Raw genomic sequence first — 23,063 nt, 5'->3', positions numbered from 1 at the left:
ACAGACAATGATCATCTCCAACAAGAGAATCTAACCATCTCCCCTTGCCATTCAATGGCATTACCATTGCTGAATCCCCAACCATCAACATCCCGGGGCTACCATTGACTAGAAACTTAACTAGACTAGTCACATAAATAATGATGAAGGCAGAGAATGTAAATATTGCAGTGAGTAACTCACCTCCTGACTCCCAAAACCTGTCCACCATCTACAAGGCACAAGTCAGGAGTGTGATGGAATACTCTCCACTCGCTTGGATGAGTGCAGCTCCAACAACATTCAAAAAGCCCTATCCCAATCAGGACAAAGCAGTCCACTTGATCAGCACTTTATCCCCCACCTTAAACATTCACTCCCTCTACCACTGACACACAGTGGCAGCAGTGTGTACCATCTATAAGATGCACTGCAGCAACTCGCCAAGGTTCCTCGATAACACCTTCCAAACCCACGACCGCTACCATCTAGAAGGACAACGGCATCATACACATGGGAACACCACCACCTTCAAGTTCCCCTCCAAGCTACGCACCATCCTGACTGGCAAATATATTGCCGTTCCTTCATTGTTGCCAGGTCAAAATCCTTGAACTCTGTCCCTAACAGCACTGTGACTGTACCTACAACACATGGACTGCAGCAGTTCAAAAAGGTGGCTCACTACCACCTTCTCAAGGGCAATTAGGGGTGGGCAATAAATGCTGGCCTGGCCAGCAACACCACATCCCCTGCAGTCACATTCAGCCCATGATAAATTACATTAACTGTAATCAGTAGATGAAAAAAGAGAGGACAGATAAGTTACGAGAAGACAATATAAAACTAGGAACCAGCTGAGTTAATACAAGCAGATCTCAATGTTGTAGCAGATGCTTGTTCTGCACCCTGGCCCTATCATCAGCATAGCTTTTGTGCATTAGGTGCTATCTGGTGAGTGAACTATATGTTGTCGGTTGCATTTTTTTAACTTGTTCATGGGATTGTGAGCATTGCTGGCTAGGCCAGCATTTATTGCCCATCCCTAATTGCCCTTGCATTTAAGAGTCAAACACATTGCTGTGGGGAGTCGCATGTAAGCCACACTAGGTAAGGACGGCAGATTTCCTTCCCTAAAGGACATTAGTGATGCAGATGGGTTTTTTTTACAACAATCGGCAATGGCTTCATGGTCATTATCAGACTTTTGAATCCAGATTTTTATTGGATTCAAGTTTCACCAAGAACATTACCCTGGATCTCTGGAATACTAGTCCAGTGACAACACCACCATGTCACTGCTTCCCTTCAATCCCATCATCAATCACAATCTTTTGGGGAGGATTTGAAGTGCCTAGTTTATAGAAAAGGGAAAATAAGGCTTCCATCTTTTGCTGGGCTCTGGTTCCTATTGTTCTCATGAAATGGAGGCAGGATTGGCCTCCCCTGTACTGTGTAGTTGTGGTTGAAGAACATGGTTGATTAATTTCCCCTGTGTACCAAAGTGCAACAAAATCACAAATTGTTCATAAATCACACACAGCACCAGGGAAAAAGACCTCACCCTACTGTCAAGGGCATTTTGCCATTTTTTCAGTCATGCTTTAATCCTGACTTGGCAACTAGGTGTTCAAATGGGAAATTTATTCCAATCCTCAGCACTGACATCCCTCACCTCAAAATGAAATGTATAACAACTCCACACCTGACATGTCATTACTCTACATTTAATCTGTCTGTACTGCATACAGCACTAGAGAGAAAGTAAAATAAAAATAACATTGCATTTGCAGATGTCAAACTATGAAAGCCCATACAGATAATGTCAAAAGAATCAAATGCTTCACTGGTTTTACAAGAAACCACAAAGTCACAGGTACTCAGGTCTCCTTCATACCTTTTGATGATGTCGGTGCATTAGGAGCAGCAGGACTGTGGTCAGCAATACAGCGACGACACTGATTAGCAGGCAGAAAGCCCAATAGAAGCTCTTCACATACTGGCCCAGGTAGAGGTGAAAGGTCGAGAAGAGGCAACACCAAGCCGCCAAACAAAATACCTAAAGGATCAACAAACGCCATTATACAGGCAGTGTTCCTATTCTGTCACCCTGCCTGAGGCTAGATATCAAAACTACTAAAACAGAACAAGAATCTCCAAGATCTCTGCATTCCACCAATTCCAGCGTCTTGAGTATTCCCCGCTTTGCTTCACCCCATTATTACTGTTTATGCCTTCAGCTGTTTAGGTCCCAAACTCTGGAATTTCCTCCCCAAATCTCTCTGCTTCTCCCTCTTATATAGAGTCTCCTTAAAACTTATCTTGTCCTAAAATCTGAATATCAAATGCAATTTTTATTATAAATGACTGAGGATATATATATATTTTTTTAAAAAGGGGGTTTAGGTGATAATCCAGCCATCTGTAAAAACCCTAAATTGATGACCACGACTATGGACAATGGCTTTTTTCCTAGTTTCTCAATTTAAAAAAAATGGATCCATAAAACAAATTTGCAATACTATTCATGGAAAATGACTTGTTTTGCTGCTCTATAACATTTTTGTATTCTCACTAAGTTAACATCTCAGCTGTTCCCAGACAAATATACTTATGGGAGCAATTTTAACCTCACTTGCCTGTTGGGAAACTTAGGAATCAGATGTAATGAGGTTTTACACTCCACCGAATTTTGCTTTCTACTGAAGTCAATGGAAAATGACATTGAGTGGGGTGAAAAACTAGTGTTCCAACCAATCCTATGGAATTCCTGCCCAGACAGTCAGGTTATAATTATCCCCAAATTTATTTCTAATCAGAAATAGATATTATTTTACAGCAACAAAAACAGAATTACCTGGAAAAACTCAGCAGGTCTGGCAGCATCGGCGGAGAAGAGAAGAGTTGACGTTTCGAGTCCTCATGACCCTTCGGCAGAACTGAGTAAAGTTAGGAGAGGGGTGAAATATAAGCTGGTTTAAGGTTGAGGGTGGGGGGGTGTGGGGTTGGGGGGGAGAAGTTGGGTGGGGGGGTGGTTGTAGGGACAAGCAAGCAGTGATAGGAGCAGAAAAGATGCCACAGACAAAAGGAACAAAGGGGTGTTAAAGGTGGTGATATTATCTAAGAAAATGTGCTAATTAAGAATGGATGGCAGGACACTCAAGGTACAGCTCTAGTGGGGGTGGGGTGGAAAGACTGACGACAGGGTATTACAGTTATAGATTTAAAAATAATGGAAATAAGTGGGAAAAGAAAAATCTATATAAATTATTGGAAAAAACAAAAGGGAGGGGGAGAGAAACGGGAAGGGGGTGGGGATGGGGGAGGGAGTTTAAGATCTAAAGTTGTTGAATTCAGCTGTATATTGAATTCAACAACTTTAGATCTTAAACTCCCTCCCCCATCCCCACCCCCTTCCCGTTTCTTCCCCCTCCCTTTTGTTTTTTCCAATAATTTATATAGATTTTTCTTTTCCCACTTATTTCCATTATTTTTAAATCTATACCTGTAATACCCTGTCGTCAGTCTTTCCACCCCACCCCCACTAGAGCTGTACCTTGAGTGTCCTGCCATCCATTCTTAATTAGCACATTTTCTTAGATAATATCACCACCTTTAACACCCCTTTGTTCCTTTTGTCTGTGACATCTTTTGATTATCTGCTCCTATCACTGCTTGCTTGTCCCTACAACCACCCCCCCACCCAACTTCTCTCCCCCCACCCAACTTCTCTCCCCCCACCCAACTCTCTCCCCCCACCCTACCCCACCCCCCCACCCAACCTTAAACCAGCTTATATTTCACCCCTCTCCTAACTTTACTCAGTTCTGCCGAAGGGTCATGAGGACTCGAAACGTCAACTCTTGTCTTCTCCGCCGATGCTGCCAGACCTGCTTTTCCAGGTAATTCTGTTTTTGTTTTGGATTTCCAGCATCCGCAGTAGTTTTTTGTTTTTATCTCTGTTATTTTACAGCATTCAGTTCAAGAAGCATTTAAAATTTGAGTATTTGATAGCTCAGTTTCAGACTATACTGCACAATCTTTTGGAGAGTTGGAGAAAAATAGAGTAGAACAATCTCAACAAAACACAAGGGGTAAATCTATTTAGAAATCTGAATTTCAGTGTCAGAGATATAGCAATCTCTGGGGCATGGATTTCCCCTTTCCTGCCATCAGTTTGAATCTGGTGCCGAATCAATGAGATCTCAGGTATCCAGCAACTTCAAGCAGAGTAAGCAACAAGTCATATTGAAGTATTCTCACAGACAGCAAACCAGGAAGTAAAAAAAAAGTACATTTTTAAAATTCATTTATGGGATGTGGGCATTGCTGGCTAGGCCAGCATTTATTGCCCATCCCTAATTGCCCTTGAGAAGGTGGTGGTGAGCTGCCTTCTTGAACTGCTGCAGTCCCTGTGGTGTAGGTTCATTTTTAATTAAAAAATTTTCAAAGAGCAAAATAATTGATTGGAACACACACATCATATTAGAAACCAAAATATCAAAAACTGCTAAAAAAAAGTTATTAAATATGGGTTTTAAAATAATTGAGAAACGTAATATTTTTAAAATTCATTCATGGGGTGTGGGCTTCTCCGGCTGGGTCAGCATTTATTGCCCATCCCTAATTACCCTTGAGAAGGTGGTGGTGAGCTGCCTTCTTGAACTGCTGCAGTCCATGTGATGTAGGCACACCCAAGTGCTGTTAGGGAGGGAGTTCCAGGATTTTGACCCAGTGACAGTGAAGGAACGGTGATATATTTCCAAGTTAGGGTAGTGAGTGACTTGGAGGGGAACTTCCAGGTGATGATGTTCCCATCTATCTGCTGCCCTTGTCCTTCTAGATGGTAGTGGATGTGGGTTTGGAAGGTGCTGTCTAAGGAGCCTTGGTGAACTCCTGCAATATATCTTGTAGATGGTACAAGTATAAAATTAGTTTGCAGGGCCAGTGAGGCTGCTCCACAATAATTATTAAATTAGCAAGCCATTAAAAACCAGTTGTACTTCATTCAACAAGATGCAACTTTTTCAAGGGTTTTTAACAATGAGACTAATAGCGTGAAAGTGGAAGCTTTCATTAGTTCAGTGATTTCTAATTGATTGTAAATCTCAACAGCACTTTCTATGGGGCGGCATAGAATCACTGACGGCAGTGATTTTAAGCATTAAACTATCAATTTTAGAGCAATGAAGTCGGATGCTGAGAGTTTGTCATCACTGCCACTGCAAAATCTGGATCATGGTGTAGCACAAATGGTTACAGACCAGGAACCTCCCATTCTTGATCTCAACTCAAGCACAATAATTAGCCTCAGTAGTGTCTCCAGCCTAGGCAGGGTAAAGTCAACTAGTCCTGTGCTTGGACTGTTACCCATTGACTTCTCCTGGTCATGTATGTGCAGCATATGAGGTGCCAATGGAATCAAGGCTATCCTCGGAGTTCAGTCGCGACAGTCGCTCACAAAGCTTATGGTTCCAGAGAGATCTATTACTACTTGTGGAACTATACAAAGCATAAATCATTGTTGTCACAGGACAAGAGAGATTAGGGATGAAAATTGGAAACAGGATGAGCAAAATGGCCAAGACACCGGTTGGCTTGTGACACAGATGTTAGTGTGCAGACACTGTGGAATGTGGGTTCACCCCATCTCCCCTTCAACTTCACGAGTTGTACCTTAGCTCTAAAAATGTAACGGAACCAGTAGAGCCTGTTCCACCATTCAATAAGATGGCAGCTGATCTGTACCTCAATTCCATCTACTTGCCTTGGCTCCATATTTTTTAAATTATTAATTGAGCTTGTGGGAGAGAGTTCCACACTTCTACTATTCTTAGCATGGAAAAGTGTTTCCTAACTTCTTTCCTGAATGGCTTGACTCTGATTGGAAGATTATGTCCCCCTTGTCATAGGCTCCCCCATTAATTACATTTTGCAAGGCTTCCACCGAGGGTAAAAGAAGAAAGGGATTGAGAGAATTGAACCACATCACTCTTATGCAATCCAAAGCAATGCTTGCCACGCTCTGGGAACCCTGCTCACTTTACAATTCATTCGTAACTGAGAATGCATTTAAAAAACAATAAACACGAGGGCGAAATGCTTTGCACTGTTAGAGGTATCCTGTTTCAGGGTAGTTCAAGCTCAACTGGAAAACGGCAGGATCACTTACTGGGGCAAGAAGCATCGTGAAGCCAGTGGAACTGAAGTACATGTAGCGTCTTACTTCTGTGTTCATTAAGGATACTTGAATGGGCAGCTCGTAATCTTCTGGTGGCACCTATGGAGCAAACAATAATGCTAGAGTGAGAGAGAGAGATTCTATCTTCAATGTCCTTTTTCCATCTTTGACTTACCTAACTCACACAAAGCCCTGTTTACCCATCACCCACATGCTCACTGACCTACTTTGATGTCCAGTCCAGCAATCTCATCCTTGTTTTCAAATTCCCCAATGGCCTCGCCCCTCTTACTCCAGCCCCAAAATCATTTGAAATATCTGCACTCCTCTAATTCTGGCCCCTAGTGCACCACCAACAGTGGATGTGCCTTCAGCTGCCTAGGCCCAAAGCTCTGGCATCCCCTCTGTACACCTCTCCACTTCTCAACCTCAATCCTTTAAGACACTCCTTAAATCTCTGACTAAGCTGTTCTAACATCTCATGTGGCTCAGTGTCATTTTTTGTTTGATGATGCTCCTGTGAAACACCTTGGGATATTTTACATAAATGTAAATTACTGCTGTTTAAGTTCCAACAAGATAAATAAAAACGAGAAGGGAAGAAAAACATTCATCACAAGTCACATGTTAGAAGCTGAACTCATGCTGTTACAAAACACTTCATGGACCAATGAACTGCGATTTCTCTTGTGGAATAAACAAACTGAGGAATAAGGTTATATTTGGAATCAATGTTGGCTTTGCAGAGCAACACTTAATAAAGAACTGGGCGAATGTTAAAAGCTTCCTTGTATTTTTGTTATATCTATTCCTCTATCCATGTCACATGCCATGCTGTAGTTAGAACGCCATCAACCACTTTTTCAATCAAGGACGTCTAGCCATCACTTCCCTAGTAATTCTGGTTTACTTCATTCCCTCTCACTCTCTGTACATAAGAAATAGGGGGAGTAGGTCATTGAGTCCTTCAAGCCTGCTTCACCATTCAAGTCATGGTTTATCTTCTACCTCAATTACGCTTTCCCGCTTGATCCCCATAATTCCTTGATTCCCTTTGTATCCAAGAATCTCCCCTTGTCTTGAAAATACTCAATGACCTAGCAGCCCACAGCACTCTGGGATACAGCATTCCAAAGACTCACAACTATTCGAGTGAAGAAATTTCATATTTCAGTCCAAAAATGGCCCTTATTCTGAGGATGTGACCCTTAGTTCTTGACTCCTTAGCCACGTGAAACATTCACATTCCATCTATCCAGTCAAGCTTTCTGGAGAGGCATCTAGCCATCTCTGCCCCTTGATTCATCCGAAAAAAAAAATTGTGGTGGAAATCTGTAATTTGTTTACTGGAGGAATTGGATTCTACTATCTGAGAGACTGCTGAGAGTTTCATGTTTTTAATTAAATAAAAAAAACACTTCAAAACACACCTACAATTTAGACTTGTTAACTGGGACCTTCTGTCTAAAGAAATACTCACTTGTTCTATAAGACACCTGATGGCTGTTTGTTCAAGCCTCACTCCAGAGGCTTCAGAACAACACCTCAGCCGCTTCAGGTTAATGCAGTACTTTCTTTTTATTCGCTCATGGGATGTGGGAGTCGCTGGCTCAGCATCCCTCAGAGAGCATTTAAGAGTCAACCACATTGCAGTGGATTTGGAGTCACATGTATGACACAAGGTCAGCAGATTTGCTTCCCTAAAGGATATTAGTGAACCAAATGGGTTTTTTACGACAATCGACAAGTTAATACCAGACTTTTATTAAGTTCAAATTTCACCATCTGTCGTGTTGGGATATGAACCCGGATCTCTGAAATACCAAGATAAAAGCAAAATACTGTGGATGCTGGAAATCTGAAACAAAAACAGAAAATGCTGGAAAAGCTCAGCAGGTCTAACAGCATCTGTGGAGAGAAAAACAGAGTTAAAGTTTCGGGTCCCTATGATTCTTCTTCAGAGTTAACGTTTCCAGTCTCTTAAAGAGTCATAGGGACTCGAAACGTTAACTCTGTTTTTCTCTCCACAGATGCTGTTAGACCTGTTGAATTTTTCCAGCATTTTCTGTTTTTGTCTCTAAAATACCAGTTCAGTGAGAATACCACTATTCCACCTCCTGCCCTGAAGGAGAAGTGCTGTTTTTGTATGAGATGCTAAACGCAGCCCCCATTAGACCTCCTAGATTGATGTAAAAGATCCCATGACACCATTTTGAAGAGGAGCAGTGAATTTATCCCCAGTGTTCTGGCCCATAATAATCCCTCAAGCAACATAGCAAAAACAAATGATCTGGTCATTATCACATTGCTGTTTGTTGGAGCTTGCTGTGCACAAATTGCTGTCACATTTTCTACATTACTACACTTCACTGACTTGATGTCCTGTGGTTATGAATTGCAATAAATAAATGCAAGTTTTTGAGAGATGATCTACTTTGTTCAACCAAATGTTTTGGATCATGCTTGTTTTATCCCATCTTATCATATGTGCATGTATTGTTAAAAACTTTGCATATTCATGCACTTGCTGTTGTTGTAATTTTTGGTCATGCTTTTTGTCAACATTTAACATTGAATCTGCCTATAGAAACATTTAGATAGGAAACCCTGTATGTAAACTGTAACTTGTAATGATACAGCTGCAGGCACCAGCTGTGCACTGTGGAAATGATTCTTTTTTGTGAATTGTCTCTATTGCTATCTTATATATGTATAGAGAGAGAGGGGGATATTCAAAAATACTTTTTTCATCAACTGATTGTGGACAATGCTGCAAAAATTTACTTGAAATAGGAGAATTCAGATTATCCTTCATCATCGCTGACACCACGACAGCACATTTCTAGTAGTTTGTGACTGGGGTTAATCTGCATTCAACATTATGGAGCTTGTAAAGCACATCCTGTCCTCCCAACCACATAATAATATGTGGCAGCCAAAATAAAAATGAAAACAAAAATTAGACAATAATTTGGACTACTAAAAAGGAGGAACTAATAATTTATGAGCTTGTGTTTGTGTTACCTGAACTCCAAATCTTGCAAGACTTTCCTCGCATGACTCCAGATCGAATCCCTGAGACCACCAGAAGCCACTGGAAGTAAGGTCCAGTAGCATCCGGCCATTGTACAACTCTGCAATGCAAATGGTGGAGATTTTGGTCTTTTGAGCCATCACACAAGCAAGGAGTGTGCTGTAGACAGAAGCAATTTTGCGTGTGACAATGGTTTGCTGGTGAGAAGATTTTTCAAACAAGCTTCTTGCATCAGCAGCAACCTGCTACAAGAAGCTTTTGTTTTCTCCATGTTACTTTTTTGGTTTCCATGACACATCTCCGGAGATCACACGTGGGCTTGTTACTTCCCCCAATGCTTGTGCTGTTAACCGTTTGTGGAAAGTGTATGACAAGTGCACAAGTATAATTCACGGTTCCATTACCTGTCACTTACTGGGAAAGCACCCAACGTCCACTCCACACTGTAAGGTGGTAAATTCAAGATCAAGCACTTGGAACAAGGTCGAATTCTCAGGAGTCATTGTTTGTTTTCTCACCTTAGGACACACTCCCAAGACGCTCTCTCTACCACCTTCATTTTTTTAAAATAAAAATCCGATGGAAGTAAGCTTAACCCAACCCACGTGACCAGTTCTACACATTGACCTCAACAGGGGGAGAAATCAGGCGGGCTGTAAAACCAACATCACGCCAGCCTCATTCCGTTTTCCAAGGGGCAGATCATCATTGTAGTATTTCATTTCTGGTGCTCCGCTTCCTTCTCTCCAATTGTTCCCCCTTTATTACTCTGCGATGTCATTGATTCTTTGCTGGTTATCAGCTCTAAGGTACCTTGACCAAGTAGCCATTCTTCAATAATAATAGGTTTGGACAAGAGTCACAGCCCCAAGGCTAATGCGGTCATAATTCATGCTCTCGTCCAGCAGGAACCTATGTGGATTTCTCTACTCCCAACCCCACATTGCACCCAGGGTGCAAGAGACCAAATGCAGTGCTCTTACAGTCACCTGCTGAGATCAACTGAAAGACAGAGAAGTAGATGTTGGCTTTTGCTTCAGATGATGACGCTACGCGTGGAATAAACTTCACAAGTTCTCAACTATTTCTACTGCTCCCAAGTTAAACAGCCTCAAGGAACAGTGCCATCAATTTGCTCTCAAAAGGCCAATATATGTTTCAGGACTTACCTGGTCTCTCAGATGGGCTGCTGTGCAGCTCTGAACCATTTATGCTATTGCTTCGACTACGGGTGCCTGGTCCATTCGGATCTGAAAAATCACAAAAATCATTTCTTCAGCTGCTGTAATTTATAGGAAGGGGATATGAAGCAGACACATTGAGATTGCACAGCATGAGTCACTAAGCCAAATGGAGCTTGAAGGTTCGGGACGCACACTGGGACATGGGGGTAAATGCTGTGCAGGAATATGGCGAAAAAAGGGGCAGGACTGTCGGGGAGCAGTGAGGCCAGGCTAAACCTGCCTGCCATCAATGAGCCGACTGCCATTGAAAATTGGTCAGGAAGTTGGTGGGAAGTGACTGCTAGTGGCTGTTAAAATAGAGCCATAGGAAGCCACTGCCACGGACCCAGGGAACAGTCGTCAGCAGAGGCTAAGTGCTCTTGGAGGGAAATCCTGGTCAGGGGAATGGACGGCAAGTCTGGGGTGGGCTGAGCGAGAGAGAGAGAGAAAACATAAAAGTGGTGTGGCGGGGATAGGGAGAAACAGAGAGGGTAAAGAGAGGAGAAAGAAAGAAAAAGACAGATGAAACATAGAATGATACAGCACAGGAGACCATTCATGTCTGTTGCTGGTTCTTTGAAGGAGCTATCCAATTACTTCCACTGACGTGCTCTTTTGCTATAGCCCTGTACATTTTTTACCCCTTGAAGTATGGTTCAATTCTCTTCAGAATACTGTTATTGAACCTCCTTTCACCTCATTTCAGGCAGGGCATTCCAGATCACAACTGTGTGTGAAATGAAGAGTTTCCTCCTGTCACCCCAGGTTCTCTTGGCAATCACCTTAAATCTGTGTCCTCTGTTTACAACCCTTCTGCCATGGGAAATACTTTCTCCTTATTTATTCTATCAAAACTTTTCATCTAATTTCCTTTTAGCTTCCTCAACAAGCAAAGAAAATGAGAATCAGAGACATCAGTTGTTAACAAAAAGGACCGATAAATGAGAATTGAGTGGACGGAAATATCAGGCAAATCTGAAGTACTCTGTTTTACAGTTACTCCATATCTATCCTCTTTCTTATCAAAGGCCCTGGTTTGCCTTAAATTAATTAAATTAAATTAATGAAATCATTAAATTAAACATATTGCAATTTGAAAACTAATATAAGCATTTATATTTTTTACACCTGGGAAGCTGATTGGGGAGGTTCACTGTTGTACTGCTGATGTACTTCCCACAAATTACTCCAGATGGCATGCCTATTCTAGGTCAATGCAGGATTTAGAGTGCTTGATGAAAAACAAGCCCACAGAGGATGTAATGTCAATTGTTGGATAACGATATGGCACTCTGAGTAAAGTATTATCTGGAAGTAGAGCTTCAACAATCTGATGTTAAAGTATAGATAAAATGGAATGCTTGCCAGAAAACATTTTTATACATTTTTTGGGGCAAAGTTCTCCAAACTTCCTTTCAGTATGCCCAGCAATGTATCTCAACACCAACCTCTGAAAAGCACCCACTATACCAATCTTGGTTTCCATTTTCTATGCCCTGGCAGGAAAGAATACCTGCCACTGAGATTGGTGTGACCTTCAACCTCAACAGAATTTCCAGGATCAGTGCAACTGGGTGTGGGGTATGGGGGCGATATCAGCAGAAATTAGTGGCTCAGCCTGGAGAAATGGTCTAATGACAAAAACACTTTTAGTTAGCCAGAAGATTCTATAAACAGTGGGAAAATACATAGCTGTTAGCAGTATAGCAGCCTTTGACACCCTTCATAATGCTGGGTGCCAGAGACACAAAGAGCCATCCCTGGTACCTAGTGTTGTAGTGACCATTTGTAACGTGAGATGCCAATTTCCTTCACCTTTCTGTATTCAGTGTGGGTGGACATGGAAATTAAGGGAGAATCTGATAACGCCAGGCAATGTTCCCTTTAAAATTTAGTTATTGCGCATCGCCCATTTTCAAGGTCCTTTAAATTTTTTTGCACAACCCTGAACATATTATTTATTAGTAATGGAATAAGACTTGTGTGGTACCTCTTTTTTCTTTATTCATTCAGGGGAAGTGTGCTTTGCTGGCTAGGCCAGCATTTATTGCCCATCCCTAAATGCCCTTGAGAAGGTGGTGATGAGCTGCCTTCTTGAACTGCTGCAGTCTATGTGGTGTAGGTACACCCACAGTGCTGTTGGGTATCTTTAGCTATTGTGCAGCCACGCAGCTTAGTGTGAACATGGAGGTCAGCTCCTTGCCCTTTATTCCACCCCACCCCCCCAACCCACCTGTTGAAATTTCAGGCCATTCATGGGCAGATATGTGGTACAACTCCATTCTCACATGTACACCCCTAATGAACGCTGCAACCAAGGGATGCCTGTCTTTTATTTTGGGCTGACTCATTAGCACTTCTGCAAGTCCCAGCTCTAGTTTCCTGAGATCACATCTCCAGTTGCACTAACAAGATGGTAGAGTTGGAAATTGGAGCATGGTGCGATTATGCTAGATCCCACCCTGTTTTATTTCCTCCTGCTGAAATTACAGGCCAAATGTGACATGGCCTTTTAGTAAATGACTCCGCTGTGCCTCTTGTCAGGTATCAGCTGTGGTTCTGTTGGTAACACTCTCCATTCTGGTCCAGAAGATCGTGTGTTCAAGTCCCATTCCTGAGACTTGAGTACAAAACCTAGGCTAACACTCCCAGCACATTATTGAGACAGTGATGCACTGACAGAGTGCTGTCTTTTCGATGAGGTGTTAACCATGTCAGTGACAAGTGTTGTAAGAAATTGGGGACTTGAATAAACAGGTATTTTCTGTTTAATATAGAGCCTTTATAGGATTTTCTAAACAGCATTGATTCTCTCTCTGGAGAAAGGATTTCTAAACACTGACCTCAAAACAGTCTTTTCAGGCTGCCAAGTTGACATTCCTAAGCTGTTCGGATGGTGCCTTGTGCACCCCCTTATCTATGTAAGTGTTTAGAAAGGGCCAGTATATGTTCCTACGCATGATGTAAACTAAAAAGCTGACCTCAAGCAGGGTGACGCACAAGAGGGGTGGTAAGCACCCTAACATTTTGAGTACCTGTCCTGTGTCCATTGGTCAGAATAGTTTGAATAGGTGATTGACACTGGGTAGGCTACTAGCCCCTGGAAAAAGGATGTATTAACAAGTGCTCAGGAACAGGGGCCAGGTCCTGGTGGTTCAGTATACTGGTGAGGTCTTGGTGAGAGGTCCTGGTGAGGTGCAGTAGTTGTCGTTAGCTGCATTCTTCAGAATGGGCAAAGAGGAGGAGGAAGATGAGATCAACACACTTTGTGCCAACTGTTTGTCCGCCCTCTAGGATCAGTAAACTGGTCTGAACAGTTAGGGGTCGTATACTTTTTTTCTGTCTAATTAGTTAATGTATCATATCTAAACTGTTGTTTCTTAGTAAACCATCTTAAAATTACTTATGACTAGTCTATTTAGGTATCTGTGGCTCCGAACCCCGAAATATTACAGTGTGCTATAGTGAGGAGGGTGTTGGAGAGGATAGAATTGCAGAGAGGAGAGTTTGTAAACGATTCCATGGCACTACCTGAACAGAAGGGGAGATCTTTCCGGTGTCTTGGCCAATATTTATCCCTCAACCAACATTGCTGAAACAGATTAGCTGGTCACTACCACATTTGTGGGAGCTTGTTGTACACAAATTGGTGACTGTGCTTCTTACAAGAGTGACTACATTTGGATGTGAAGCATTCTGGGTATCCTGAGGTCTTAAAAGGTGTTACAGAAATGCAACTCTTTGTTGCTCTTGCACTCAGTCATATAATCATTTAATTGTTTAGTAACGTGCGTTTCATACCATTTATCCAGTGAATCACATCTGCTTCCTCTACTGCTTCAAATGATGTCAAGGAGGCTCGTGCTGGTGATATCTTGTAGCCATTGTCATTACACGCCATTGTGATAGGGGACTATGAACTGATGTGGCACAGCAAGATATTTCTTGGTTTCTGTATGGTACATAACACGAGTTCTGAAACGGCTTTGTACCACATATATAGACACTGTAGAGCTAGATCTGATCAGCAACAATTAAGGTGCCAAGTCAATGGTGATGCAAATTAGGCATGACCACCTGCAATCTAAAATCAAGAACCAAAATGAGATCACAATATTGCAAAATGAAGGGGATTACAACAAGAACTTGAATTTATACAGTACTTTCAGCATAATAAAATCTCCCAAGGTGCTCCACAGAGGCACCTTTAAATAATAAAATATGACACCAAATCACACAAGGAGAATTTAGGGCAGATGAGCAGAAGACCATAGTCAAAGAGTTAAGTTTACATAGATTCTTATTTTTTTTATTCATTCACAGGATGTGGGCTTCGCTGGTTGGGCCAGCAGTTATTGCCCATCCCCAGAACTTAACAGTATTGAAACAGAATATTCAGCCCATCTGATCTGTGCCTGTGCTTATATTCCACATGAGCCTCCTCCCATTCAACTCCAACTCACCCTAACTCTGGGACGTGGCAATGAGGCCCAGCTACATAATATGTGGAGGATGATCTCACAATTTCTAATTACATGGCAGGTTTGTCTTTACAGCTAAAATCTTGCCAATTGTTTCAGCTTACTGTCCCCATCACTTCCCAGGGTCCAGAATTCCTGCTGTTTATGGCTTTATCCTCTTCTTCAGTCTGTTGCAGCCCACCTTTTCCCCCTCTGATCTTGGCCAATATAAAGAAGTGAGCCAGAGGTTGGAAACTCTCATACGCAGCTCACTCTGCCGGGGCAGAAGTCCCTGGTTGCGTCTCCCTCGAAGACATGGATATGAATAAAGAGTTCAATACGTGGGGACAATGAACACAAATCTGCCCATCACTTCATGACACAGCACTTTGGGGTTAAAAATCTCTCCGATCTTCTATCTGTGCTGCAAAATGGTTTAGACGCTACTGTTGCACGGTTGAATATACTGTCTAGGATTTTCCATTTCAGTAGCTCCTGGCTCATGTCAGGAATCCCTATTGAGAAATCATGCACCCAGATAGCAATTTTCTGGCCGTTAATTTTAATGGGTGGAAAAGTCACAGACTGGGCAAGTGCGAAATTGGATACATATTTCCCCCTCAGTGCACCAGTAGAAAATTTGGGCCTCCCGCTCCCTAGTCAACACCATTTGGATCCCCAGGCATGTTACTACCTGGTCACACACCACTCCTGATGCATTTCGTACAAAGCAAATTCTGGAGTTGATCAAAACACTCAAGTGTTCATCATTCCTCGTTGATGTTGTCGCAGATCAATTTCATGGTTATCGTCCAGACAATGAGCTGTCAATTAAAAAAGAACACAATGAAACTGTTCCCAACTGCAAAGCATGTTACATTGCATATACAGCCCATGAACAGGCCATTTGGCCCACCAGATTTATGGTGTTTATGCTTCACACAAGGCTCCTCGAGTCCCTTGTCATCTCACCCAATCAGCAAAGCCTTTTATTCAATTCTCCCTTCTGTAAATCTAGTTTCCCCCAAAATGCAATCGCCTCAACCACTCCACATTTTCACCCCACTCTAGATATATATTCAAATGAATACAGTGGGGAGACTACGACGTTAGTCTCCCTCCCACTACACCATCCCACTTTGACTGCTTCCTCTTTTCCTCTTCTCAATAGGCAACAACTCCCTTCACTGGAGCTACAGTTCCACGAGTGGTTCATTCTTCATGTGTAAGCCTTTAGTGTCAATAGGCTATCTGACTCATTAAGCCTAATTGTGTCTTCACATAGTTTTAAAAGGACTTGAGTCTCATACTCAGCTCATACCCTCTTCAGTCAGAACTTTTTTCCCCTCATTTGTTCTCAGGGCTTGGGCAACAATGACAAAGTTGCCTTTTGTTACCCTTCTCCAGTCATCCTGAAAAGGTGTTAGTGGGCTGCTGTTTGGCAATTGTTCTTTGCAATTGAGTGGTTTGCCAGGCTGCTTTAGAGGTAGCCCAGCAATTATCATACTGGGCCAGCAGCCCAGAGGCCCAGAGTTCAAATCCCACACTGAGAGGAGATCAAATTGAATTCAGTAAATCTGGAAGTCTGTGGGCCAGCAGCAGGGAAATATTCAACTGCCAATCTCTTCACCTTGCTGTTAGGAGCCTTGCCTTTAGCCATCTAGGTCCTCAGCTCTAAAATTCCTCCTTCCACTCACTCCAAAACCAGTTCTTTTTCTTCCTGCAAGACACCCCTAAAAACACCCTTTGGTCGTCTGTCTCACAGAATCATACAGTGCAGAAGAGGCCCTTCGGCCCATCGAGTCTGCACTGACACCTGACAAACATCTGACCTACCTACCTAATCCCATTTACCAGCACTTGGCCCATAGCCTTGACTCAATGTCTCCTTTTCAGTCGTTGTCAATTTTTTGTCTGGCGGACTCCACTGGAGTAGCTTGGGACATTCCAAAATGTCCAAGGTGCTATATAAATGGGAGTTGTTACTGAATGCTGTCCGAGGGCAATAAAAAGCTAATTGGTTCACTAATATCTTCCAGAGTCTGGCATACACGTGACTCCAGTTCCACACCATTGATTAGTGAGAGTAACTAAGGATGGGCACTAAATACCCACTTGCCTATGTTGCCCACATCCCAAGAACACTAGTCAGTTGGGGTTTTGATGACAATTTGGCAGCTGTTATAACAATTTAACGTGGTTCGGTGTGAAACTTTGCCTGATAACTCTCCAATGAAGTGCTTACTATGTTAAAGGCACTATAAATGCAAGTTTTTGATGTATGCAAATAGTTGTTGACATTATGAAAATGTCAGGCGATGGGCTTAAATCGACATAACAATGAATGATTCCGTCTTGTTGACCTGAGTTTTCATTGCGTTCTTCCTTTCAGAGACTCATGTGCTGTACTAACAGCATCCTTTTACATACTGTTTTGGGAAAATTTGCTCTCATATTCTTAAAAAAATGTAGTTTTCTTTTTTAAGTCTTCTGGTACAAATGTAAAACAGACAAAGAAAGAATAATGCTGCAACTCAACACAACACACTTCCCCTTTAAGAAACCAGACTATGACATCCCTATGAGGCCAAAGCACATGAAAGATGCAACTCAATGAAAACCTATGATCGACCACTTTCACTAGTCTTGAGGGAGGTTACAACTTTGCCAATGATAAATGATAGTGGCTAAAAGCAGTGATAACATTATTAATTTTGACGTACAGCTTCTCCACTCTGCAGCTGAAAAATCTAGCCAGTCTACAATGATTGCCATCTACAAGAAGCCACTTGCTGCTGAAAATGTTGGTGCAACAGCAGCAATGAAATATGGAGTTGTTTTTTAAATCTCATTTTGTCAAGTGGGATTAACACTAGCATTCCAAATGGGCAGGTGTTTACTGATAGGAATTTCAGAATTATTAAATATTCTGAAATCTCTTGACAAAAGTGATTTCAAGACAATTAGTCAATGGAACAGCTTTAATTATGTTTGAATTTGCTACTGAAAATTTACTGATTTACTCTATCTGTTCAGACAACAATTGTGAAAGAAACACATACAATAAGGCTTTTGGGATAAAGAGTAATCCCTCTCCCACACCAACATGCTCCTGCCATCCTACTTCCCCTCTGCTGACTACCCGTAAACATCACAACCACAAATATTACTGAGTCAATCAGCAACAAGCTTCAAATGTAAAAACTGACATCTCACTTGCAGTAAGTGCTGTAACAGCTCCCAGTTAACATCTTACTAAACCTAACCACTTCTCATAAGCGAAAGCACAAGCGAGCCTGCAAAATACACGAGAAGTAAAACTTAATGACACACCACTTTTGGCTTTCAATCACCTGCCAGCGTCTTGTTTGTGCTTTCAGTTATTTTCCACTTGCTTGAGATTGCCACAAACATGCCACTGACACTTTGTTTTGCCATAGGCTGTGATCTCAAGTTTCTGTCTTCCCCCATGCAGTGGTTGGTGATAAACTTGCCTCCTGGGTCACTTATGGTGGTACAGATCTCATGACTTACAGGAAACTGAGCTGCTCAATCCTTTCAGACTGACTGCACTTTTGTTTGCAACTAATCTCTCTTTGCAACTCCCCTGATGCCTGTACCAGCCTCTCCTCTACCACCTCCCCAGGATTGCTAACTCTCCAGGATTGCCACAGAGTCTCCAAGAATTAAAGGATGCTGTTGCAGGCATGATAAAAAAATCAACAGCGCATTCAGAGAATTGTGGATCTCTCTCATTTTTTTTGAACACTTTTGTTCATTAGTTAGAAAAATATTGATGATGTGATTAAAAAAAAGGCTGTTTGACTGGGCGAGGCTTAAGTGATGAAATCTCCAGGAATACATCTAACCAGAGTTGCAACCAAACAGCCTCAATGTCCCCAGGTTACGTTGGGCAAAATGCAGCTACACTTAATCCAGCATGACCACTTGGGTACGGTCTATAAGGGAGACTTGATGACTTGCCATCTTTAGCAGAGCAAGAAGGAGTAAAGGATTTCCAAGAGTGTATCCGTTCTAAATAAAGATAAATGAAAAAAAAAAACTTTTTTCAGCTGGACTTTTCCATGTTCACACATTCTGTAAGTGTAAAGATATTGAATTTAAAAAGTGCAAAGACAGCATTTTTTTTGCAGTGGACTTACAGGCCTGTGCTTGTGAATCAGATCTTGAAATGCAAGTATATTCTGGTTTCCTATGTAGATCAAAAGCAAGTTTACAGCTAATTTAAATATAGTAGTGCCTCATTTTGTAAGTCAGAGGATGTGTGCTAACATTGTAACAGGAGAAGGCCATTTAACCCCTCGAGCCTTTTCTGTTATTCAATGAGATGGGTAATTTGTATCCTAACTTCATATACCCCATCCCCCCTGTCTTGGCTTTATATCCCTTAATATCCTTGGCTTGCAAAAAACAATCCATTTCAGATTTAAAGTTATTCATTATAAACAAGCATCCACTACTTGTTTGTGGGGACAGTCCCACACTTCTACCGCCATGTGTGTGAAGAAGCATTTTTCTAATTTCTTTCCTGAATGGCCTGGCTCTGATTTTAAGGTTGTGTTCTCTTGCTGTAGATTCCTGAATAGTGGAAAAAGTTTCTCTCTATCTACCCCAATCAAAATCCTAACAATCACAATCCAATCACCCCTCAATCTTTGATATTCCCACTCCAGAGGCTTGAGAACAAAATCTGGGCCGACACTTTCAGTACAATAATAAGGGAGTTCTGTACCGTCAATGGTGCTATTTTTCCATGCAGATATAACCAAGGGTCCCAGCATTAAAACATTGCTGTCTGTGGGATCTTACTGTGTGCAAATGGGCTGCTGTGTTTCCTACATCATAACAGTGACTAGATTTCAAATGAAGTATTTCATTGGTTGTAAAACACCAGGGTCGTAAAAAGCTTTGCAGAAATACAAGTCATCCTTTTCTTTTGATTTAATAAATTTTAGTTACTTCTCTGATCCACTACAGTAATTGAGAAAGTGGAAGTCTGTGCTTGGGGTTAATCACACAGGAAGAATAATCTAATCACATGTAAGAGAGTAACATTAGCTTAGAATAGATTTAGAGAAGTAGTTCATTCAAAGATTGCACTTCTTTTATTGTTCTTCCCATAGGATCATAGTTCAGGCTGAACAATATAAAGTTGTTGCCTAGTGCTGCTCACCCTGTGGGGTAACCTGTATTAAAGGCAGCACTTCCACAAAGGCTCATAATAATTACATTTGTGAGCCAAATTCCTACAAATTGCAACTCCCATGACAAGCCTTGTTCTGTTGACTAACAAAATGCCAGTGGCACTGCCACAATGGGTTGCTGATTACATTTGTTTTAAATATACATGTCTGTTTTTTTCCATACGATACGCCAACAGAGTTGGGGAGACTTCAGCACTCACACAGCAGGACCTACTCAGTTGCCAGATTTGTTCACAACAAGAGGAGCGGGAAATGTCAAAGTCGCAATTTACAACAGCAGCGCCAAACAGAAAAAGTATGACCGACGAATGAGAATCACAGAATTATTACAGCACTGAAGGAGGCCATTTGACCTGTTGTGTTCGTGCCAGATCTCTGCAAGTAAAATTCACCGAGCCGCAGTCCCTCGCCTTTCCCTCATACCCTGCAATTATTTTTCTGTTCAAATAAATTATCCAATTCTTTTTTGAAAGCCTGGATTGAACCTGCCTCCGTCATACTCTCACACAGTGCAGTCCAGATTTTAACCACTTGCTGCATAACACAGATTTTTCCTCATGCCATCATTGCCTCTTTCGCTAATTACCTCAAATCAGTGTCTTCTGGTTCTCGACTCTTCTGTTAATTGCGACAACAGGAAGTAAAGATTGCGGACATGAAAGCAGAGTAAAATTGGACGTTGGACAGGGCGGGGTGCAAAACAGTCAGAATTGCATTTGTTATCCCTGATATCTCATGCCCAATACTTGGTTTCATTGAAGTTAATGGAACTGAATATGGGGTGGGTTGCTTGACTCCCCAACCAATGTTCAATTTCAGTGTGTTCCGTATAAGATTTTTAATAATATATACAAAACAGTAGCACTTTGAAACCATGCTGTTAACATAAGAACAAGGAACTAGAGTAGACCATTTGGTCCTTTGAGTCTGCTCTGCCATTCAATAATGGCATGGCTGATCTGATTGTGGCCTCAACTCCACATTCTGCCTATCCCCAATAACCTTTGACCTCCTTGTTAGTTAAGAATCTATCTGCCTCTGCCTCCATTGCTCACTGGGGAAGAAAATTCCAAAGATTCACGACCCGCTGAGAGAAAAATTCCTTCACATCTATGTCTTAATGGGAGACCCCTTATTTTCAAACTGTGTCCCCTAGTTCTAGTCTCTCCCACAAGAGGAAACATCCTTTCAGCATCCACCCTGCCAAATCCCCTCAGGATCTGTCCAACCTTTCCTCGTAAGATAACCCCCCATCCCAGGTATCGGTTGAGTGAACCTTCGCTAAGCTGCTTCTAATGCATTTATATCCTTTTTTAAATAGGGAGACCAAAACTGTACACAGTACTCACCAATGCCCTGTACATAATAGCAAAACATCCCTACTTTTACATTCCATTCCCCTTGCAATAAACAACACCATTCCATTTGCCTTTCTAATCACTTGCTGTACCTGCAAAGTAATTTTTCCTGATTCATGTACCTCTGTGCCTCAAGAATTCTGCAATCTCTCTCCATTTAAATAACACGCTGCTTTTCTATTCTTCCTGCCAAAGTGGACAAATCCACGTTTTACCACATTATACACCATCTGCCAAACTTTTGCCCACTCACCTAACCAATCTATGTCCCTTTGCAGGTTCCTTATGCCCTCTTCACACTTACTTTCCTACCTATCTTTGTGTCATTAGCAAATTTAGCAACCATACATTTGGTCCCTTCATCACATCACTGATTTAAATTGTAAATAGTTGAGGCCTCAGCACTGATCCCTGTGGCACTCCACTTGTCACACCTTGCCAACCCGAAAGAGATCCGTTATCCTTATTCTCTGCTTCCTGTTAGCCAGCCAATCCTCTATCCATGCTAATAAGTTACCTCCTATACCATGTGCTCTTATTTTGCGTAGTAACCTTTGATGTGGCACCTTGTCAAATGCCTTCTGGAAATCGAAGTACAGCATATCCACAGGTTCCCCTTTATCCATGTTGCTGTAAGACACTTTGGGACATTCTAAGGATGTGAAAGGCCCTATATAAAAGTCCGCTTATGAAGTTCTTTAGAAGGATATGCGGACAGGGTGAGATGTAGTGAGGTGGGAGGAGATGTGTGTGAAGTGTAAAGACCAATTGTACACACCAGCCGGGGTAAATGGCCTGTTTCTGCATGGTAAAATTCAAAACGTAATCCAGCCACTGTTGGCCAATTTGCACAATGAATATGCTTGGGCCTCAGTAAGCTTTGTGCACACACTCTGGAAATAATGCAAGCACAAAACTGCTGGACTCGATTTCTGGCTTCCAGTTCCTATGAGAAGTGGAAGGAATTAGAAAACCACTGTCCCATTACCTCACTGCTGTCCTTTTGATAAAGCAAATTAATTCCTGGTGTTATTTAGAAAATAGCATTTTTGTTTCCAGTTTAAGGGCACATTTGAGATACACCTGAGCTTTGCTTAGTTAGTTAGGTATTTCAACAACAACTTCTAGCACCCTTAATGTAAGAAAACACCCCAATGCGCTTTACAGGAACATTATCAAACAAAAATTGACATTTAGTCACATATTATAAATATTAGGACAGGTGACCAAAAGCTTGGCCAAACAGGTAGATTTTGAGGAGGGTCTTAAAGGAGGTAAGAGAGGTAGAGAGATTGGACAGGTTTAGGGAGAGAATTTCAGAGCTTAGGGCAGGGGTGGGGAACCTCCAGCCCAGGTGCCGGATGCACTTTTTCATCCGGCCCACGGTGAGATTTCAAAAAATATATCAGAGAAAACAATTCCTAGACTATTTAAATATTCCGATTAGTATTAAAAAAAAATTCTGTTTAATATTTCAGTCCATGCTGGCATCACGGGAAATGAAATGACAGTGCAAATGACCCCCCTGCCCAGAGTTCAGGAAGCTACCGTAAAGGATAAGGACAAGAATAGAACCATAAAGGAAGGGATTAATGATCAGAGC

The 23,063-nt window shown here is 41.8% G+C and overlaps 1 protein-coding gene across 4 annotated transcripts in view; it reads right to left on the bottom strand.

Annotated features, from left to right (window-relative positions):
• The window catches only part of tmem268 (transmembrane protein 268), a 33,125-nt gene that overhangs the window by 5,809 nt on the left and 4,253 nt on the right, over positions 1-23,063 (bottom strand). For 3 of the 4 annotated variants that reach the window (XM_078566552.1, XM_078566551.1, XM_078566548.1), the window contains 6 exons: positions 15,572-15,701; positions 14,219-14,501; positions 10,364-10,444; positions 9,185-9,294; positions 6,152-6,259; positions 1,877-2,038 (listed from right to left, as the gene is read on the bottom strand). In XM_078566552.1, coding sequence (XP_078422678.1) covers positions 1,877-2,038; positions 6,152-6,259; positions 9,185-9,294; positions 10,364-10,444; positions 14,219-14,318 — 561 coding nt within the window. In that variant the 5' untranslated portion in view covers positions 14,319-14,501; positions 15,572-15,701. Of the gene's footprint in view, positions 1-1,876; positions 2,039-6,151; positions 6,260-9,184; positions 9,295-10,363; positions 10,445-14,218; positions 14,502-15,571; positions 15,702-18,210; positions 18,738-23,063 lie in introns of those variants that run through there. The other variant, XM_078566549.1, reaches the window with a different exon arrangement.

Source organism: Cetorhinus maximus, chromosome 21, assembly GCF_964194155.1.
Source record: "Cetorhinus maximus chromosome 21, sCetMax3.hap1.1, whole genome shotgun sequence".
Lineage (NCBI taxonomy): Eukaryota > Metazoa > Chordata > Chondrichthyes > Lamniformes > Cetorhinidae > Cetorhinus > Cetorhinus maximus.
The sequence above is the reverse complement of the archived record's forward strand: the minus strand, read 5'-3'. Positions and strand labels throughout refer to the sequence as shown.